At 42.5% G+C, this 22321-nt stretch overlaps 1 protein-coding gene across 6 annotated transcripts in view; it reads right to left on the reverse strand.

Annotated features, from left to right (window-relative positions):
• tenm3 (teneurin transmembrane protein 3) overlaps positions 1 to 22321 on the reverse strand; it is a 358662-nt gene that overhangs the window by 7297 nt on the left and 329044 nt on the right. For all 6 annotated transcript variants that reach the window (XM_086294598.1, XM_086294603.1, XM_086294602.1 and 3 more), the window contains 14 exons: positions 20759 to 20921; positions 20284 to 20422; positions 19632 to 19737; positions 19413 to 19555; positions 19016 to 19194; positions 17645 to 17749; positions 16032 to 16162; positions 13938 to 14107; positions 11839 to 11965; positions 2411 to 2608; positions 2255 to 2314; positions 1608 to 1952; positions 356 to 600; positions 95 to 276 (listed from right to left, as the gene is read on the reverse strand). In XM_086294598.1, the coding sequence (XP_086150724.1) occupies positions 95 to 276; positions 356 to 600; positions 1608 to 1952; positions 2255 to 2314; positions 2411 to 2608; positions 11839 to 11965; positions 13938 to 14107; positions 16032 to 16162; positions 17645 to 17749; positions 19016 to 19194; positions 19413 to 19555; positions 19632 to 19737; positions 20284 to 20422; positions 20759 to 20921 (2293 nt within the window). The remainder of the gene's footprint in view (positions 1 to 94; positions 277 to 355; positions 601 to 1607; positions 1953 to 2254; positions 2315 to 2410; positions 2609 to 11838; positions 11966 to 13937; positions 14108 to 16031; positions 16163 to 17644; positions 17750 to 19015; positions 19195 to 19412; positions 19556 to 19631; positions 19738 to 20283; positions 20423 to 20758; positions 20922 to 22321) is intronic.

Consider the following 22321-nt stretch of genomic DNA (forward strand, 5'->3'; position numbering starts at 1 on the left):
GTAATCATTTAAACTGTTCAAGCACAGTCAACGTCAAGAGGACGAACACTACTGTGCCACTTTGCGTTGCGTCTGTTGGTCAAACTGTGCAAACCTTTGGAGTTGTATTCAAATATCTCAGCTCCTCTCTGTCTGAGGAAGCCGTCCTCATCCAGCCTATACTGAACATCTCCCAGCCGAGTGATTCTGTCCCGCAGGTCGTAGCGCAGAGGGGTCAAACGCCCGCTGTTCCCAGGGTTCAGCAGATGCAGATTCCCGTTCAGATCGTAATTATATCTGAAAGGACAGAAAGTAGAATCGTTAATTATTATTTGGCATCAGTGTTTTCTTTCTTTCTTGAATGCTGTGATCCTACCTCCACATCATCTTCTCATTGAGGGAGACGGTCTGCAGCTGTCCATCGACGTCATACTCATAACCATATTTGGTCGTGTTAGCAAACGGCCCGATCTTGATTTCACGCTTTGTCACTCGGCCCATGTTGTCATACTGAATGGTGATCCAGTACATCAGTGACCTGAAAATCTCATACTGGATCTCCTTGATGCGGCCGTGCTGGTCAAAGTGTTTTGTGTAGGTCATTACTGCTGTGGAGATAATCTGGGAATGATGGGCAGACAGAAGATCTACTGTTACACTTCAGCAGTGACCCAAAGCCCTGCTGATCAAAAAACTGCACCTGACATCTGGACAGCCCCACCCTGCCTCAGGTGGGGTTTTGTTTCATTGCTTTGAAGACACAAACACAATCTCCAGCTGTGGGTGGAGAAAATGTCATTTGATGAGGGAAGAACACCTGCTGCATCTGACACACATAAATCATACCTGTGACTAACACTGTGTCCAGAAGCATAACAGTAGTTAAACGTAACTGAGGGCTGTGGGTGCTCAAACTCTCAGGATCTGAAAGGATGTTAGCTCGCTCTTTAAATATTAGCTCGTCTGCTGCCAGTTTAACTTCAAGGCTTCGAGAAACATCCACAAATAGCTGCAACACTGAGAGGTCACAATAAACAAGCTGATATGGAGAATTAAGATATCTGAAATATATCCTTATCAGCACAGCGAGACCTGAAATGTCCAGCTACCTCAGCCTAATTAACCCTATAAACCTGTGCTATAAACTCTCAACCACGAAATGAAGATCCACAAAAACTCAGTGTTTCAAAATGTTTTCGTGATCTCTGCTGCCATGAGACACTGCCTCAGCCCCATTTACCAATCACTGATTAATGCACTTATCCCACTTGTTTTCTTCCTCTTGGAGACGTCCAAAGTTTTGTCCCATCAGTGGAAATATTTTAGGTGTCAGTGCCCCTGAAAGGATCTAACTGATGTGTCGTGCAGCGGGGGTGATAACATGATTTGGGTGTCCCTTCGGTCTCTTCCAGGAATCATCGTATGGTTTGATGTGAATGAAAATGATGTTACTCGTATGATATGGCCTTGCCAGTCACTAGATTTAGGAATGGTGCTCTCCACCACCATCAAAAGACCAACAAGGGAATATCTTTTGGAAGAACAGAGTTTAAAAGATTACTAAAATGTTACCATATTACTAGAATCTGAGGTGCTTATTTTAAACAGTATCGAAGATCCGTTATTACCTGATTGATATCGTAATAAATGACTCCAAACTTCCCAAACTGTTCCACTTTCCCAGATATGTCGTCAAACTGATAGAGATCGATGGGCAGCGGCGTCTCGTTGATTACAGCCTGCATGCTGGTGACCCTGAAACTGTTGTCATAGGTGTAGTCAAAGCGCGCGTTCACCATCCCGTCCTCGCTGAAGCGGAATATTTGCCGGTCAACCAGTGGGCCAATTTGGCGGTACCGGATGGAGCAGATGAAGCCTTCGCTCTGCAGGTTGACAGTCTTAAGCACACCAGCAGTCTCGTCATATGTGAAGCTGACCCTGGTCGAGTCATAAAGGATTTCTGCCAGCTTGTTCTGACGAGACAAATATAAACAAGTGTTACAGTGACGACACAAGCAGGATGTCTGCTGTGCATATCACACTTCATCACCAGCCTACAGCTCATCCAACTGTTTCTTTATGGTTCCACTATGGGTAACTTTCAATGACCAAAAGCAACTGTGAAGTTTGAAGCGGGAAAGATGTTGCAACAACACTGCTGCATGCTGCATGTACAGGACAACTGTACCTTAAACATACACAGACATTTCCTTCCTCATCGGTAACCTTTGACCTTTGTTGAAGAATCAGCTGCATAAAGACATGAATAACCTACCTGTCTGCGGTATTTGTACAGTATACGCCGACCAGTGCCTAGATGAGCCACCCTCAGGAGCTAAGAAAGAGAAAGCAGTGAATGATTAGCTTTGCTGCTGTTGAGTGAAGTTGATCACATCCAGTGTGTCTCTTACTTGCTAAAAACAAAACACACCTGTCCATCTTCAGAGTAATCCACAGTAACAGACGCGTTGCTTTCTGGTGGGGTGTAGATGTTCCTGTAATATCCTATGGATCGGATGGTCTGCATGGTGTGTCGGGCCACGCTGGGCATGGTGACTGCTGACAGGCGGTCCACGGAGTCATAGTCAAGGATGTACTGGTGCTGGCTGTGCAGCAGCAGCACCATGGACTGATGCAGAGACAGGAGGAAGACAATTAGAAGCAGAACACACTGACTGGTCGCGTGGCGGCCTGTAGTGAGAGGCCACAGACGTTATGATTGGATGTCTGAATTACAGTTTCTTATACAGAAAACAAAAGTGGTGCAAATGTTGTAAATGTAGCCTAGATTCACATCAGTCCACACTGCAGATACATGAAGATTCATTCAAGTACAACCGGCACTGCATCGTTTAATCAGATGTTATCAGATAAAGATCCTGATATTGTTGCACCACCTGCTGGAGCTGCACCTACCGAGGTCATGCAAAGCTCCCCTGCATGTGTGTTAGACAGTTTGACATGAATACCAAAGTGGCTTTTCACAGCGCTCAGGGAACACTGACACCACATATGCTGCTCAGATACACCTGATTTGGTCATGAGTGTGTTTTATAGGATACATTTCCACGACCAGAAGAGACACACATCAAAATAAAGAATGTTGCGCTTCAGTAATGAAATGTGCAATAAAATATGCTTTAATAAATTCATTTACTATTCTTTTATTTATTTAGACATTAGTAAATAATCTATTAATTAATAATGTAAAATGTATCAATGCAAGGTGATGTTGCAATGTAGCAATCAGAGTCTGAAGGCCCAGACAATTCCCAACAGATTGATTTTCCCACGTGGATCATTATGGCTTTGCTATACTGGTCAGCTTAATTGTCACAGTTTATTTGATCTTTATTATTTTTTGGTACTTTTAAGTTATTACAATCAGAACAGACACTGTGGGACGGGAAAGATGAAGAGAAGTTAGGAAGTTGAGTTAACAGAAGGAGAGGGAAAACAGTAGAGAGGGATGGAGAGAGAAAAGACACTGAATCTGTTTGATCACCTGCTGAAACAAAACAGGCAAAAAGAAAAAACATAGCAGGGAAACCATGGCAACAACCCAGTAAATAATAAATACTGAATGTTACTGAGCAGCAGGACTGATAATGCAGGATATGTTTGGAGGCAGCAGCCTGTGTGAGTCTGTGAGTACCTGTGTGTGTTTGTATTCAACAACCATAAAAAAAAGATTTTCTAAATCATTTAAATTTAAATGTAAAAAAGAAAAATAAATAAATGAAAAGATGTTTTTCTGACATTTAAAATTCCACTCCTCATTTTTGAAATCCACTGAATTTTCCTTTCCTGTTAGCTCACAGATTAGCTTTTAAATGACCAAATAAGATGTTGTTGTTGTTTTGTTTTTTACCGTGCTCCTTTGTCTCAAAGCTTAGCCTAACCAGTTATCACGTTTTCATACAGAGTAAAGGACGTTTGGATTTTTCCCCCTTAACCATAAACACCTTCATTTAGGACTGTATTTTGTGTTTACTTGTGTCGTATTTGTATAATATTTAAATTTGTCTGATGATCTAAAGCATTTAAGTGTGACAAACATACAAAAAAATAGGAAATCAGGAAGGTGCAATGGCTTATTTGAAGAGTCTCAGTCAGGTTTCAGAGCTCATCACAGCACAGAAACAGCTTTAGTGAAGGTTACAAATGATCTTCTTATGGCCTCTGACAGTGGACTCATCGAATATCTACTGTCAGTTAATATTTGTAAATCTGAAAAGCCAAGAAGTTTTGTTATGCATATATATATATCCTACAGTATATAGCTTTTCATTCTATAAAAAAAGGGGAAGCCTAGCTTCTTCCTGGGCCACAACAAGTTTCATAGCTTGAACGTGCTGCTCTGCTGGGTCCTGCCTGCTTGTATTCTGCATATTCTCCTAAATGGGTTTCAGCTGGACACTGTAGCTTTCACCTACAGACAGGCATGTTAGACTAACTGCCAATTTTAAACTGATTATAGATGTGACTATGAGAGCAGAGGCCTCAAAATGTGACATCTTGGATATGCAAATGGAAAACTGTACAATAAAATATGTGAATGTATAGAAAAAAAATGAACTTGTAGTTTCAATCGGTAGAAAAGAAAGGAGCATCGTGTATGAGGACAGTACGAGAACAAAGGAAAGGATGTAGTGGGTACTTTAAATGTAGGGACACGAGGAAGGTAGATATGTTATGTGTGCAGGAGGAGAAGTGGAAGGAAGCAAGGCCATGGCCACTGAAGGTGGATACAAACTCTATCTTGGTGTTGATAGGAAGAGAAATGGAGTAGGGGTGACCTTGAGTATGTGTACTGTGGAGCTGCAGAGTATAAAGTCGGTGATGCATGTACCTGACAAACAGGATGTCAGGTGAGAAAGAGAAAGTTGGATCAAATGGTGCAGAGCGTGTGCGTGTTGATGTGTGGGGATTACATGGTGTAAGTTGGAGAAGCAACAATGTTGCATACAGTTTCGGGAGGAGCTGATATTGTTACAGCCGGGGCAGCAGTCGTGTGGTGGAAACAATGAGGCAGTGGAGATGCGAGTGGAGATTTATGTACAGTGAAAATAACAAAGGTGAGGGAAGAACTGAACATAAAACTGGGAAAACTAACAAACTGAAACATAAGGACAGCAGGAGATGTACAAAGGCTGTGCAGAGAGACGCAGAGGAACACAGGCAGACACACACTATAAATACACAGAGGGACACTGGGAAATCACACACAGTGGGAGACACAGCTGGACCTGATGAGCCTGACGAGACGGGGGACCAACAGAGGGAGCACCAACCCAGAAACCCAGCATCCAAAACCCCAAAACACAAACCATCCCAAACAGTCCACAAATAGTAGTGATAATAATAATAATAACAATAAATACACCAAACACAAAATCACTGAGTCCACGGACTCAGGACCATGACAGATATAATCTCAGAGATAAGCTCCAGGAAAGCTGATGAGCCATACCAGAGAAAGAGTCGCTAGACTAAAGGGAGAGGTGATGATCAGCAAGCAGCAAAGAAGGAACACTATAGGTGAAAGGTTTCTACTGAGGGTGTTGGTGGAGAGTAAGGAGATCAGAATGAGGTGTACTACTGACAGCATGCCAAAAAACAAACTATGATGTTCGTCGAGTGTGGCAGAGAGCTGTGTGTCCTGCTCCACCCTGGAGGACATGAAAGAGGAATGTGAGGCAGTGGTGAGGTGTGCAGTAGAGGTGACAGGTGGGTTTTAAACATCAGCTCTGAGCCTCGTCTTGTTTGCAGTGGTGATGGTGGACAAATGAGGTCTCCGTGGACTATGACCTTCACAGATGACACTTTAATTCTGTCGTAAGAGCAGGGAGCAGGTGGAGGTATGAACAATGAAAATCAATAGAATCAAGAAAGAATATGTGTGTGAATGACAGGAAGGTAGCTGGAGAGGTGAACACGCAAGCAATGGAAGCATTGAAGGTAGATGAGTTTAAAACCTGGAGTCAATGATCCAAAGCAATGGACAGTGCAGAAGAGAGGTGAAGAAGAAAGCGTTTGCAGGGTGGAGATATATTCAGTAGATGACAGTGAGAGCTGCTATGGTGTATGGTGAGGAGATGGTGAGACTAACACAAAGACAGGAGGAAAAGCTGGAGGTGGCAGAGTTTTGTTGTAAGTGATGGACAATTTTAGAAATGAGTATCCCCACAGCCACCTCAGTCAGCTTGGAGATAAAGTGAGGAAGGCAAGACTGAGATGCTTTGGCAGTGGTTTGGGGGGAATAATGGACACAATGGACTAAAGATGTATACAGCTGCCAGCTGGAGGTACAGAGGAAGACCGCATCGATGGATGCAGTGAAAGAGGACATGTAGAAGGTTGGTACAATAGGGATGAATGCTGTCATCCCACACAAACTCACTCACAAGCTGGCAACACTCGACCTGCACCCCACCCTCTGTGACTGGCTACAGGACCTTTTGACTGCCAGGCCCCAAACCGTCGGGATCAGCAACAGGACTTCAGCCAGCATTATTACAAACACTGGCGTCCCACAGGGTTGCGTCCTCAGCCCCATCCTCTACACCCAGTACACCCACGACTGTGTCACCTCCAACAAAGACAACACCATACTGAAGTTCGCGGACGACACTCCAGCGATCGGTCGCATCACTGGAGGGGACGAGGCGGCTTATAGGAGAGAGGAGGCCGGTCTGGTGTCATGGTGTGAGGACAACAACCTCACCCTCAACACTGACAAGACAAAGGAGGTGAAAGTGGACACAAGGAAGAAGAAGAGGCCTCACCAGCCGCTGTCTATCCGGGGCCTTGAAGTGGAGAGGGTGAGCAGTAGGGGTGGGGAAAAAATCGATACTGTGTAGCATCGTGATATTTTGTTTGCTAATAATGTATCGATACAGGGACGGCAGAAATCGATATTTTGTAACAAAAAAGGTTTTTGTGCTCTGATTTCAGAGCATGTTGATCCTTTTTCTGAGCAAGAATCCTGACATCCCTTCACTGTCCAAATGTGTTTAACTGGTTTTTGGCAGCAATAAACATGACAGTTTACTTATTTTAATTTAAGACATGTTTTATTTTAATTAAGTTTAAAACTTTTTTATTTAACGTAAAATTATATTTTGTTTTAATTTACTTTCAAATTCTTCAGTTGCTGAAGGGGCTGCATAGTTTTCATATTGCATAGTTCAGAATAGCTGTAATTGTACCAGATGGTTGCATTCAGTTAAGTTGGACTAGACTGTAATACAAACCGTTCAGTTTGTCAACAATAAAACTGAAATGAGAGAAAGACTGAGTGTGAGACTTTGATATTAGATAAAATGAATATTGATCAAGTTTACCTTCATGTACAGAATCTGAATATCGCAAAATATTTTTAAAAATTGCAATAATATCGTATCGTGCGTTAAGTATTGTGATAATATCGTATCATGAGATGTATGGTGATTCCCACCTCTAGTGAGCAGCTTTAGGTACCTGGGCGTCTACATCTCTGAGGACCTCGCCTGGACACTGAACACCACACAGCTGGTCAAGAAGGCTCAGCAGCGGCTGTATTTCCTGAGGAGGCTGAGGACATTTGGTATGTCGGCCAAGATCCTCAGCAGGTTCTACAGCTGCACTGTGGAGAGCACACTGACCAGCTGTATCACTGCATGGTACGGCAGCACTACTGCTATGGAGCGCAAACACCTGCACAGAGTGATAACTGTGGAGAAGATCATCAGGACCCCGCTGCCCTCTCTGCAGAGCAGCTACCATCGCAGAGTCCAGAGGAGAGCTGCCTCCATCCTCAAAGACCCTACACCCCCCCAACACTTCTGCCCTCGAGACGAAGGTTTAGAAGTTGGAAATCCAGAACATCCAGACTGCCATCAGACTCTTGAACAGCTGACCCATTTTGAACAGTAATAATTATTTTTTGCACGTCTGCTCATATTGAGCTCTTTTGCACACGTCTGTTTCAAATCTCCATATTTTGTCTCCTTTTCTGCCTTCATCTATTTATTTGTACTACCTGTATTTATATGTTTTATTTCTATTGTATATATTAATCGGCATCTGTGGGTGGACAGCAAAGAAAGAATTTCATTGCACAAAGAAAAACCTTTTCTCTCGTGACACATGGCAATAAACACTGAATGCCAGGGGCAGAAGGATATCCAGGACCCCTAAAGAGAGCAGCCATTTATTTTAAATTAATTTAATTTGATCACTCAAAGCACTTTACACAACTTGCCTCATTCACAGCAGCACTTTTTGCTTCGTATTTTCTGTCTAAATGCTGAATTTAATTGAATCTGCCACACACACACATTCAGCAGAGAGCAACTTGGAGTTAGTATCTGTCACGGTCCTGGGTCTCCTGACCCAGCGTTTTTAGTTCTTTGTGATTTTTGTATTATTGTACTTGTGTGTGATTTATTCTATGGCTTCTAGTTTTGATCCCTTGCCCTTCATGTCTCTCTGTGTCCCCTCTGTTCTGTGTAATTGTGTGTCTTTGCATGTTTGAGTTTCTTGTTTTCTGTCACCCTGCATTGTGCATTATGTTCTCATGGTTGGTTTTTTGTTACTCTCTCTAGTCTAGTCTCTTGTGTTCCCAGCTGAGTATTTCCCTGTGTATTTTGGTTCTTAGACCTCTGCCTTATGGTTTATGTCTCTTAGTTGCTGTCTCCACTGTGTCAAGTTCGCGTCTCTGTGTGATACTTCCTGTTTTACTTTGATGGTCCGTGTCTCATGTGAATGCGTCCTGCTTTGCTTGTCTCGTCAGTCCTGATTTCTCCCAGCTGTGCCCTCCTTCTGTGTCTCATTCCCCTCGTTACTTCCCAGTGTATTTAAACCCTGTGTTTCTTTGAGTCAGTGTCGCATCGTCCCTCTTGCTGTGTGGATCTCCCTGTGTGTCTCTCTGTGAGTTTTCCAAGTTCCCAGTTTAGATTAGTTTGTATGTTTTTTCCCTGCCAGCAAATAAAGCTGAGTTTTGAGTTCACCTCCCTGAGTCTGTGAGTCCTGCACTTTGGGTCCAACTCCTGCCTGCCGCACAGCGATTCATGACAGTATCTTGCCCAAGGATATTTCTCCATCTGTGGTTAGTGCAGGTGACAGTTTACTGGGCCCTTCCCCAGATCTCTGCTTCGATCCTGTCCTGGAGGCTACAGACGCTTCTTCAGCTCACGGCTTGCTTCGTGCTCTCACACTCTCAGTGGAGACTCCTACTGTAATGTCCTGAGGCATCTGAGAAAGAACTTTCAGTGACCTGAACTGAATGTGTACAAATGTAAACTTTGCACACACGAGTCAAAAACAAGACAAGCAGAATTTATAATTGACAATGAAGCTTTGCTAAGCTTTCATGGGTGCAGCCCATAAACTCAGCTCTGCTCCTTGAATTTCCCCTAAAACGTGGGATCGTTGAAGGGGACAGAAACAGACGTCCCAGCGGCGTAAGATTCAGCACAAACAAAGAAATACTCAAACACAAACTTCCACTGACCACATTAAAACAGGATCTATCAACTATTTAATTTCTAAACCAAATAGTTGAATGATGTCATACTGTAAATGCACTGAGACTGCTACACTGTGATAGTACGTACTAAATATTAACCTGCTTACTTGCTTCAGTTTCAGTGAGTCTTGTAAAGCCGTTACTTATTCCTTCCTCTCGTCTCTTACACGCTACACTTGCTTTACTGTGATTCTTGTTTCTCTTCAGCCACACTTGCTGTTTTCTTTCTAGCTCAGTCTCTCCATGTAAGCTCCAACCATCCGCTGACACAGTAGAGCCTGTGACAGCAAAGTATTTCTTCTTCCTTCTCTGTCACTCCCCTACAGACGAGGCCTGCTGCTGCTGTGTCTCAGGCTCTGATGAAGCTAATAAAACCAAAATGTTTCTGATTTACCAACACAGCTCTTACACTGCAAGCAATCCGCTCTCGTTTGCTCTTAAAGGCACAACATGGGCTGTTTTTGTTTCATCACTGCTGTTTTTCATTCTTTAGCCCATCATTTCCTCACATCTGGACTTTCTGACACATCTCCACCTTTAAGGGCACGCTGTTGAATCCTCTGTTCATTTTCTGTGTTCCTTCCTTTCTTCGGTCATTATTTTACATGAATTTATTTAGAGTGAAATATGTGTGATTCGCTCTGTTACGGATGTAGAGTTACCACGACTCCCCTTTAAATCTGTGTCCACGTCCACTATGTTCTATTAACACCAAATTATCACTCAGGCTATGAATTACAGCCGAAGACCCAATGTTTGGCCTCCTAATAAAATATTTGCGCAAAATTACAGAATTATTTCAGAAGAAAAGAAAATGAGCAGGGTCGATATTATTGGCTCCCCTGAAACAACAACATAATACGAACCACTGCTGCGAGCTGATGTTTGTAACGTTCAAAGCCTGTAAAATGAAAACCGAGACTTATCTTCAATTTACAAACAGAATAAAAACTTCAGCAAGTTCAGAAATATAGAAGAAGCCTGGCAGTAGGAAGTGAAAGAGTTCAAAGACTCTGGAAAGAAAACTTGTGAGACATGTCTTTAAAGACTAATGACTAAAGTCAGACCAAGAAATACCCAGACTGAAGTATGCTGAGGACAGCCTGGAGAAACATCACGAATACTGGAAGCATGTCTTTTGGTCAGACGAGATAAAACGAGAGCGCTTTGGTCGCAGAGATGCTGCTTATGTTTGGAGAAAGAAAGACAGTGAAACACGGTGGTGGGAGTATTATGCTGTGGGGATGCTTCAGTGTGTCTGGAAGTTGGAATCTCATCATGGAGGAAAGAATCATACAGAAAGATGAGATGTGAAGATTTTGAAAGAAAACTGGGTCTTCCACCACGACAATGACCCAAAACATACTGTTCTGTCCTCACTAAGTGTTGTCCTCGTGAACGTAGACTCAGCTATACAGACAGCTAAACACTCTCCTAATCAAAATCCAAGGACAGGCCGATGTGTTGAGTTGGATGATTTAATAAGGAAAAAGTGTGAAACTGTCGACAAAACCAGAAATAAACCAATAAAAATGTTGCACCAATATGAAATATACCAAACACATATTCAAAGATATAAGAACACTATATTTATCTGCTTAGTGAGTGCCCGAATAAAACATCAAATGAAATCAGCTCATGATCGAAATGTTAAAGAAACCACATGGCATATGAGCTAGCTTAACCTTACTAGCTTAGGTTATACATGCATTCAAATTAAATTCCAACTACAAACTATATCACGCCTTCACAACAAATAGTAATGCACACTAGTCGTCTCAGTGATAACAAACAATATCACTTACAGATGATGCCGTTTATCAACTTGTGAAGGCGTGGATGGCAACAGGTTAACAGAGGTGAAACTGCCTCTGGCTAGATCTTGCAGAGTAAAAATACACAAAACAACCACTAGAGGGCAACCTGCTTCAGAACAGAAAATACCTAATGCCAGCAACCATACGCTGTGCCTGGTAGGCAACTGCATGCAGAAGACCAAAGTGAACATTATTGACTGGCAGGCACAAAGCTCTGACTTGAATCCCAAACAAAGGTTGGGCTTACTAGCAGAAAAGGATACACGTTGACTGTTAGCTTATAATTTTGACCCTGGTAGTTTTTGAGAAATAACTTTGTGTCTGCATGCAAAGTGAAATAATGTAAGCATCCAAAGAGTTTGACATTTGAGGAAGTTGTGTTAAAAATTCATGCTCTGTTGAACCATCTGCTCATACCGTGTAGCGGCTAAATCCACATCAGAGCCACACAGAGTCATTTTAAGTGACTCACTCACACTGAAGCTCCACAGTGATGTATGCATGTGTGGTTTTCACGACGTTAGCCTGTACCTTGTCCAGATACGTGTAACTCCACATCTTTCCATCAGCGAAGACTCTGGAAATGATTCGTCCCTGACTGTCGTACTCCCATCTCTCTGTGGTCGGACCCCTCTGGAGACCTGTCACCTGACCCGAACTGGACAGACACAAAGTCAGATCACCAACATTTCAAACATTGCCTTTGAGGTTTTTGAGAGCTTGAGCCAAACCAAAATCTAGTGATAAGCTTTTAAGTAGTTGCATTTTGGTTCCTGTTTCTTTGATCTGTTTCTTATTTCTTTGTGTTTACTTTTTCAATCTCAACTCAATTCAGTTTCTATTTTATTTACATGGCACCAAATCACAACAACAGTTGCCTCAGGGCGCCTTATACTGTAAGACTTAGCAATAATAGAGAGAAAACCTAACGATCAAACAACCATCTGTGAGCAACCGCTTGGTGACAGTGGGAAAGAAAAACTCCCTTTTAACAGGAAGAAACCTGTGACAGAACCAGGCTCAGGGAGGGCGGGGCATCTGCTGTGATTGGTTGAGGGTAATGGGATGATCCTTCTGCATCCTTTCCCTGTATCTCCTGTATTTTCCTGTCTTTTGGTACTTTTAGTTATATCCTGTTTTATTTTGGTAACTGCTTTGACATTTTACCACCTGTGTCTGTTCTTTTCCCTCCTCTGCTTCTCAAATTGTTTCCACCTTTGAGTTCTTTCACTTCAGCTCCACTGACTGTATGTATATCGTTATGTCTTTGTTCACATCGTCTGTGCTCCCATTAGGGCTGTGCGATATGACCACAATCTCATATCCCGATATAAGACATCTATCGTCCGATAACGATATAAATCACAAACATTTAACATTCTCTGTAAACTCTGTGAATCTCGGGCAGCTCGACTTGTGTGAAGTGTTTCCAGCTGGGCGTCGTGTAGCTGAGTCGAGTGTTTTAACGATGCATGAAACGATACATTTTTAGTCATAAGTTGTAACGGCGCCGTTTTCTTTGTGAGTATTTATTACACGGCGTGCTGCGGGGAAAAGCCTGTTCTAACGTTTGAGTCTAAGGTTTATTTTTTAGCACCTGGCGGCTCTTTTTAATTCTCATTCGTAAATAATCTGCTTTTTCACGTGATTCAGTTTACTTTGAAAAGTCTCAACAGGATCTTGAGCTTTATTGTGAAAGGTTTATGTGGAAAATAAACAAGCAGACACGCGGTGGTGTTACCGTCGTTGTTGCTAATGACAACGCATAAAACAGGCGCTTGTCCGTCTGTAGTGTGGTTATATTAAATATAAGAGAAAGAGAGAACTTGAAGAAATGAATATAAACACTACAGTGACATCAGAACCATGAACAAATATTGCTGTAAACAGTTTATTTTGCGACACCACGAAACAAACGACAACGTAAAATGAAACGATAGATGTTTTTATATCGTCATCCGATATATATCGTTATATTGAACAGCCCAAGCTCGCATGTATCTTTTGGTCTTATTATTCACATCATCCTAGTTTCTTGGAATAAATCAAGTTCCAATGCCGCTTCTCATGTTTTTCACTCTTTCTGAAAACTCAAAGCACTGTAGTTGTTCCCACACGAGGTGATCCATATTACCACAGCCTGGTCTTTCACTATGCATTTAGTGTGATCGCTAACTGTGCCCAATCACAGATCTGCACGAAGTGTTCAGTGAGAGCAGCCTCTTTGAAGAACACTGTATTAAGCAATTAAATCTATAACCGTGTAAGAAGATGCGACGCTTCCACAAATGTTTCCATCTAACTCACAGAGTTGGTTACAATAATGAGCACAGTTGTGCACAGCAAGAGTAGTTTTACACTGTGTGTGTCAGAGACAGCAAGGGAGAGACAGCTGAGATGCTGAGACTAATGCAGGCTAGAGCTCGAGCACGAAACAGCCATTAGTACTTTCCACCATATTCACACACTGTTTTACATTTTTAGGCATATTTAGGCATCAGCATATGAGAGAATACATGCAGCCACTGTGAGAACATGCAAACAACAGGAATCTGCAAAGATCTGAAACCAGAATCTTTGTGTACTACAGTGTTTTGCACCATCGAGCAGAATGACACAAAAGGAATCACCTGGAGTACGTCAGGTTAACCGACAGCAGCTTGCTGCTGGGAACCCAGAGTGTTGGATGGCCTTGGGTATCATAGATGATCTTCAGCAGGAACTTCCTGTGGTCATCATAGATTTTCTCAGTTCGCAGTGTACGATCATAATCCACAGACAGCAAATTCCTCCCATTCACCTGAAGAGGCGGAGACACATTCATAAAACATGCATTAAGATACACAAAATATCAAAAGTTACACAAAATGCACAAACTGACAGTGAATATGAAGCCAGTGTGCTGAATTCTTCATAAATGCAAAGTATTTTGGAAAGTCTTGATGCGTTCTCAATCATCCAGGTAAGAACATCTCCAAAAGTTGATTCTGTTATCTGGACGTTTTCAGTGGGAGAAACATTTCGTCTTCTCCAGTCTCAGCTGACTGAAACTCCCACACAACGCTACGTCCAGATGAATATTTTGGAAAGTGTAGATTTCCTAAAATGTTTCCAGACAAATCACTGTGCACGTACTATTCACTCACCCATCCAAATAATGGAATTCAGATGTCCCACAGATGTATAAAATCAAGCACATAGGTGTGCACACTGCTTCTGAATGAATGGGGAACTCTAAAGGAGTTCAGTGAACTGTACTGTGATAGGAGAACACCAGTGCAACAGGTTCAGGCATAAGTGGAAGAATCTGACTGGCCTGCACAGAGTCCTGACCTCTTTTGGGTGAATTAGAGCAGAGACTAAACTAAGTCTTCTTGTCTGTTCAGTGTCTGATACCCAGTGTGTTAACCCAGACGATAATAGTGCAATATAGTGTGTATGCTTTGTTCTTAGGGAGTACCACACATATTGTAAACGTCTCAGAAATAAGAGACAGGCTGGACTGTCTCTTATTTCTGAGACGTTTCAGGATAAATACTTAGTCTTCCCCTCTGATCAAAGACTTAGCAATAAATATTCTAATAAGTGTTAACCTGAGATTTGAAGCATGATCCATGAAATAACAACTGAGTTACTTAAAAATCTGCGGCTGAGTCAGTGAACTAAGATCTGCACCAGGAACCAAGTCTTTATTGCTTTATTTAGAAATAAAACAAATCCAGACAAAGTTCTTCAGCGCCTCAAAGACTGGCTGCCTCACGCTGAGCCGAGCTACCCAATCACCACACAGCTAAAGAAATGCACATTAAAAGGTAAAGTAGCTGTCCTGTTCTTGTCATCTCAGTAAAGTTGCTGTTTCTTGTCTGACAGCAGGCTTTGTCGTTGCTCTACCCAGCACGCAGCTTAAACATGCAGCTTTCTAATTCACTGACATGTTGTCCTCAGTTCACAGCAGCAAGATCATTATTTAGCAGAAAGACTGGATTCAACTTTGCTCCTCTTCAAAGGACTGCGATTCCACTGTCATCATTAAGTTGGAAGACAGCTGGACTGTCATTGAGTTATTAATGACAAATTATACTTCAAATGACTCTCACATGTGCACAGACTTTATATAAATTCACCTCTGAACACTCATTAATAAAAACACATCTACTACTCATTACTGCTCGTTCATAGCAGAGCACTCCCTATTATGAGTCATGGGTCACCTGTGGTGACACTTCCATTATTGCTTAGTGGGCCATGTTGAGAGCAGCTCAGCTGTGTGTTTCAACTTCACTGGAGCCACGTGACTAAAAGGATTGTGTCCCGTTAGGCTGGGAGAGAGTGCGTCGCGTCATTTTCAAAGCGCTGCTTCCTTTCCGAACAGCAAGAACAAAAACACGCACCTATAATATGCAGACAGTGAAACTCTGTAACCTACATGATGGATACAGTGATTGCCGTCTCACAACTCAGCACCATGTGAGCTTTGATTTCAGTCTCTGTGATAGACTTGTTTGTTCTCTCAGCTTTCTTTAAGACACTTGTGCATGAGCTATCACACTACAGACCCCTTCTGTAGGCGTCTACGGCTGATGCTGGATGCTGATATATAACAACAAAATGATGGTTTGGCAAAAAACCTGCACAAACCAAGCGCACCAACCCGAGTTTGATTTAAATGGACAACAAACTTATTGGTCTGTGCTTATCTAAAGTTTGAGCTAAAGAGCACTCACTCTGAGTTTTCTTCCAAAGACGATGACTTTTCCTCTCGTCTGCTCCTTCCTGAACCTCCACTCCACCAGGTTTTGGCCGTTCTCTCCCGGCAGAGTCATGTTACGTCGCGCAACAGTTGGGTTAGCAGCACCTACACAGGTACAACAACATGTGAAGCCCTGATGGTTTAGTGTACAAGAATCTCAATTTCCTGTACATTTAAAACAACATATAGACGACATCTTTTTGAGGGAAGGCCTTGCAGCTAGATAATGTCGTTATAGTGGAAGAGTTCAGTCCAGACCTTTAACAACGGGCACATGAAATAAAACGTACAACAAAGACGCAGGACAAGTGAAACGCTCAGTTTCCACATGTTCATGGACTAATGTCAAAAGAAGACGGGATGCTACGCCGCGGTAAACGTGGCCCTGTCCAATCGTTGTGGAGGCTTTTGTTTGTTTGTTTGTTTATAAAATAATTTTTTAAAATGTTTTTCCCCAGTAAAAACTCACTGGTTTTCTATGTCCTGTAGAGACAAAAATATGGTTGCATTTTGTTTTCATTTTACACAGGATCATTTTTCTAGAACTGGGTTCTAGAAGATAACAAAATAACTAAAATAACAATAAATTATTTTATATTCTGAGACTAAAATGTAACAATACTGAAATAACTTGAGATGTTTACATGAGACTGATCACCTCCCAGTGTTTCCTTTTATTTCCAAAATGTTACAGCGTGTTTTGTCAAGCTTACACATATTTAGGGAATCATTACAAAACAATTCTCCTTCAGTTTTTGTCTGAAACTCCTGGTTGGATTAAAACATACTCTCAGTGCAAATCAAACCCCAACACGTGACACAAACACTGCACCCGTCCAGCAGTTTAATATTTACTGATTCGTTTTTATTGTTGGAAATGTTTCGTTTCAGTCTCTTTAAATATTATTGCATGCAGAGCATACATAAGTGGCAAGAGTTATGAAAACCATCACAGGAACTTACAGTCTTGTTAACATGTCAAAGCCTCAGCAGGCTGACAGTGAAGTGCTGATAACATTTCTAAAACTTCCTTTATATTTAATAGAATTTAGTTAAGTTTTCCAAGTTTACAAAATTGTTTCAATCGCTTAAAATGTTTTTTACGTCACGTTTGAGTTTTGTTTAACTCTAATAATTCTGACAGATCTTTCTGCAGGTGTTTAGCTGCAGAAAGATCAGAATCAACAGGAGCAACAGGACAGAGACGCAGGGAGCAGAAATCTCAGCATGTGTAGATGGTCCCAAACCAGTGCTTTCCACACACTACATCAGAATCAGAATCAGAATGGGGTTTATTGCCAAATGTTGAGCAGGTTTACAACATTAGGAAATTGCTGCGGTGCTTCAGTGCAAACATAGTGTCATAAATAGCACTTAAATAGACATGGAAAAAAATAAAAGTAGGGATAAGAATTAAAAGTGCTACGTGGAAAGATATGTGCATGAGATATACATGAGATATATACATGAGAATAAGAATTAAGAGTGCTACGTTGAAAGATATATATATATACATATAAGTGAAAATAAAGACAGCTTAGATCCTCTCGTAGATTATAAAGTGAAGGCACTATGTTTAAAACACACCTGCCAGAATATGAGGCTCTGTCTGGTAGTGCGTGTCCATCCCGTTCGCATAGATCACCCTCAGTGAGTGGTCGTTCCCCACCTGGTAGCTGTTACGAAGCTGGTCTGTTTAAAAGGAAATCACATTAGAAATGAACCATTTCTTTATTGGATACTTTCCAAGGCATTAACTCATATAGGCAGTATTCTTAGCTGACCTGAGGGTGAAGGAGAAAGAGACAAAAACAAAGACAGCGAAGCATAAAGGCCAAGACAAAGAGGGAGACAAAGTAAGGGGAGAAACCCGAGAGGGCAGCGTTTGAGCCTGCTAATGGAGCAAAGAGCATGTATTAACATCTCCCAGCCTCTTTTAATTACATCCTCCTTGACCTTTCACAGGACTAAAGGCCGTTATGTGTGCATACAAGAGAGAGAGGAAGAACACACAGTCCTCACAGACCATCTCTGAAACAGCCAAGACCCTGGGTCACCAACTCATTCTCCATTCCCACTAAGTACTCTTAATCCAGTCTCCTGTCTCATGTTGTTTACCATGTCAGCCGTGCAGCCCCATCTAACGTGTTTTCATTTCTCTAGCTCACAGGCTAGAAAATGAATGAAGTGATGGAGTGAAATGCTACACTTGTCAATTGCTCTGAATAACTCATGTTGCGATCAATACTTGTGCGTGGCCATGCACAGCTCACTCTGAAGTAAATCATTGCCAGCCTCACTTCAAATGGCTCATTAGTTCAGATTGAACAACACCAAATTACTTTTCCCCCCCTCAGCGTTTAGGGTAGAAAGTTTGACACGAAGGACGACAAGGATCCTTTTGCAGTTCCTAAATCTAGGATTATTAGGGCAGATGGGATTACAGATCCATCCGCAGCTTGTACACTTCCTCATGTCAGATCTTTTCTTAAAATAAACTTTACACAACTAACACAAGCTGCTGATATAACTGCACACATCCCAAACAGAACAAATGTGATGACGAGCACCGCTTTGACAGGATGTCAGATGGGGGTATGTACATTTGCATTTTAAAAATCATTGTATTAACATGTTTAGGTGTGAAATTGACGCAACCACATGGACACTACGCTGTATTGTGTGCATGTGGTTGTGGCCAAGGATCCAGGCTAGTCGCTGATTCCTGATACTGATCGATCAGGGAAAGTGTGGAAACTGCACAATGTGTGAAGTGATGAGAAATCGAACTGTTAGCAACTAATTGAATTTACTATGAACCATGCACTGATTTAATAATAAATAAAGACCATATTCTTACTTCAGCTCGGACTAAAGCTTTTAGTATGCTTCACACACACGAGGCCACCTGTAAAATAGGAAACTTTCTTCCCTTCTCAGGTTGCATTAGCTTCTTACCTTGCACCAGAGTGTAGAAGGAGTCTATTGATGATAGGTTGGTTGTTATGGCAACATCCTCATCCCTCCCTGACGTCTCAATGTCCACAGCAACAGCCCCTGACGACATGTCGCCATGGAGACTGGTTACCACCCCAGTGGGGAAGGTCACATTAGTCAAACGACCCTCACTGTCATAGCTACAAGGATGGTGAGGATACAGTAAGAAACAGACATTAGGATCCACGGATAAAAACTCAGACTCACTCACTGACAACCCAGCAAAAAGCAGAGAAATTTAAAGGTTACATCAAGATATAAAGTCAAGACGTAACAATCAGAGTTTGAATTGATTTCATTAATTAAATTAATCTGTCCATTGACCAGAATTCAACTAGAAATCCAAAAAGTGGCTCACTCATAGAAGGTAGTCCAGCCAATTTGGATACTCTTGGTAGCCAACAAGCCACTGTTCCCATGATAAGTAAACAAGACCAGTTCCTGGCCCTGAGCTGTGAGAGTCTTCAGACCTCCATTAGTCCCAATGGTCAGCCAAATGACCTAAACACACACACAGAATCACAGGTGATCAAGGATACACACTCCTAATCTGCTAACAAGGCTACTCAGTACTCACCTGATTGTCGGGAGCAACCACACGTACAGGCATCCTGTTAGTGTCTCTGCGCACGCGGAGCGTGTTTCCACTGCTGTCCGTCACCGCAGTCACATCCTCCTCATTGCTGAGTGTGTGGAGAAATGAGTTACTCGTGTAAGGTGCCACAAAAGAGGACAAAAACAGTAAACAACACTGTTGTGTCGAACAATTTTGCAAGGTAATGCAAATGTATTATGGTGCCGTGTGTGGTCTGGGCGGAGCTGCAGGGGAGCCAATGCCGGGATCACCAGGGGGTATCTGGCTCTCCAGCCGGTTCAAGGCGGTCCATAGGCAGGGGCACAGATGGCCAAGGAAACTTTCCTGTCCCCGGCCTGGGTTCCAAGAGTTCTGAGCAGGTACTAAAATGTGATGTCGTCACACTGCATGCAACTGATTGGTTGGTCAGCAATGAGCAATGAGAGCGTCTCATTTACAAAAATCCAAACAGCCATTTTTGAAACTTGGCTACAAAAAACAACGCCGTGTTCCCCCAAGTGAGAACAACCCACAAGACAACTCGAGTGGAGTCATGGTTATTAGTGGCGAGTAGGTGCTAATGGAAAAGCGGCTTCAGTAACCAAGCAGTGCTGCAATGACAGTCACAAAAATGTGTTTCCTGACAAACACCAACCTGTAACTGAAGTTGTATTTGTAGTCTCCAGTGACCAGAGACATGGTGAACTGGTGAGTCCCATTTGCATCAAACACGTAGAGCTCGTGAGAGGCTGGACAGGCCACTTCATAGGAACTGGGACCTGAAGCCAGAGAGCCTGAATACACAGACCAGCAGACAGACAGACCAGTGACTTTGTTTTCTTTATCTTCTTAGATTATGTTCCTATGTTACTTTTGTTATCTATTATTGTTTAATATTTTTGTTTCTAAACTCACACAATATTGCACAGTCTATGTCATTTGCCATTACATGAATACCTGCATAACTGAATAACTTACGCAGGTATTCTCTCTTTGCAAATCTATTTGATTATTCTGCTGATCACCGTCACTACACATCCGTGAGACAGCTGTCTGCTTATTAACATACATGACATACAAGCCCTCTATTGCACGTCTACTGTGTATGTGCATACACTTTATATACACACCCGTAGGTGGTTGGTTGCGTCGTACGGCTCGAATGCGGATGTTTCCCAGATCAGCCACATACAGCGTCCCATCCGGAGACACAACCAGAGAGGAAGGACAATTAAGCCTGGCATCTTTGGAATAGCCATCTCCGGTTTGATAGCAGTCGCAGTTTGCATCATTCTACAGGACAGCCAAACGAGGGACAACAAACAACATCAACACAAGAAATTCTCGTCTCATATATGTGTGTCTCAGGTTCCCAGTCATCCACATTACTGTAGTGTAATGAGCTCGGAAAGCAAGCCACTGGAGTTTTATGAAGACATTTCACATCCCATCCGAGAGGCTTCTTCAGTTCTACAAATCAAACGATGGAGCGTCCCAGGTATTTAAACCCTAGTCGGGGATATCTCTTGGTCATTGAGCCTCTCATTGACCAACCATAATCATGTGCCTCATCACATTAGCCAAGGTGTGATAAAAAAAAGGTGTGGGTCATAATCACCAGGTCTTTGGGTGAGAACACTGTGAGATCTTGCTTCACCCTATCATGTGACCTCTTTGGGTCACCTGCTGTAAGATGTGCGGAGGTTGAGGGACCTGCGAAGGAATCTCAAAACTGCATTGTAGGTGGAAGTTGCTGTCGTAAGCCACCCCTCTGTTCAAAAACGGGCTTTCAACGTGAACATAAATGGCACTCCTTTTAAAACCATCTGTTCTCTCAGTCCAAAATGTGAACTGTGGTATCATCAAATGAGTCCTTTAGCAGATGGTGTGCAGCTGTGTCTTGTCCTGCCGCGCTTGCTCTTCTATGTTGTGCAGTTCTATGGAGCGGCTGATTGGTTTCTCCAGTGTAAAGGTCCAAGCACTCCTTGCTGCACTGCACAGCGTACACTATGTTGCTTAGTTTGAGTTTGGAAGTTTTGTCCTTGGGATAAACTAGTTTCTTCTCCAATTAGCTTGGTTGGGTGACTGGAATGATAATGTTCTAGTTCCCTCTTTCCTGTGCATCTTTGCTGATTCAATGAGGGCTCATTTGGGATAACCACTTGTTTTAGGAGTTTTCTTTAGATGTGTTTGTTCCTTTCCCTTCTGGCTTACAGGAAACAGTTTCTTCTCATTGCAGTGTCCTGACAACTCTGTGTTCGAGAGGGTGTTGGGAGTCAAAGAGTAGGTACTGGTCTGTGTGTGGGCTTCCAGTAAACTTCAGTGCTGAGCTCCTCCATGTGCAGAGCATAGTCCAGAAATAGCAAGCTATTCTTCTTCACTAGTTGGGACCACATCCTCATGCAGGTTTGACAGCATAATAGATATTATCTAGTAGATAATGGCAGATGGCTTGAGCATGAATTGTCTCCAGAGGGGACTGGCAGCATCTCAGGTCACTGGCAGGTCACCAAAGAAGGCATACCTTTTTTGAGAAGGCTTGTGAAGAGAGGGGGCCTGTAAACCTTGATTAGGTGGTCACAGATTAGATTGCGTGAACTGGATATGCTGGCAAAATTGATTGGCGAGAACTTAACGTAAGCATGATCAGCAAGGTGGAGGAGAAGCAAATCACGCTAGCACCCTGGCACCAG

This window comes from Aulonocara sp. 'chitande type north' Nkhata Bay, linkage group LG6 (assembly GCF_057382095.1).
Source record: "Aulonocara sp. 'chitande type north' Nkhata Bay isolate Kocher_YH1m ecotype deep benthic linkage group LG6, A_spYH_male_GT1.1, whole genome shotgun sequence".
In the NCBI taxonomy this organism is placed as follows: domain Eukaryota; kingdom Metazoa; phylum Chordata; class Actinopteri; order Cichliformes; family Cichlidae; genus Aulonocara; species Aulonocara sp. 'chitande type north' Nkhata Bay.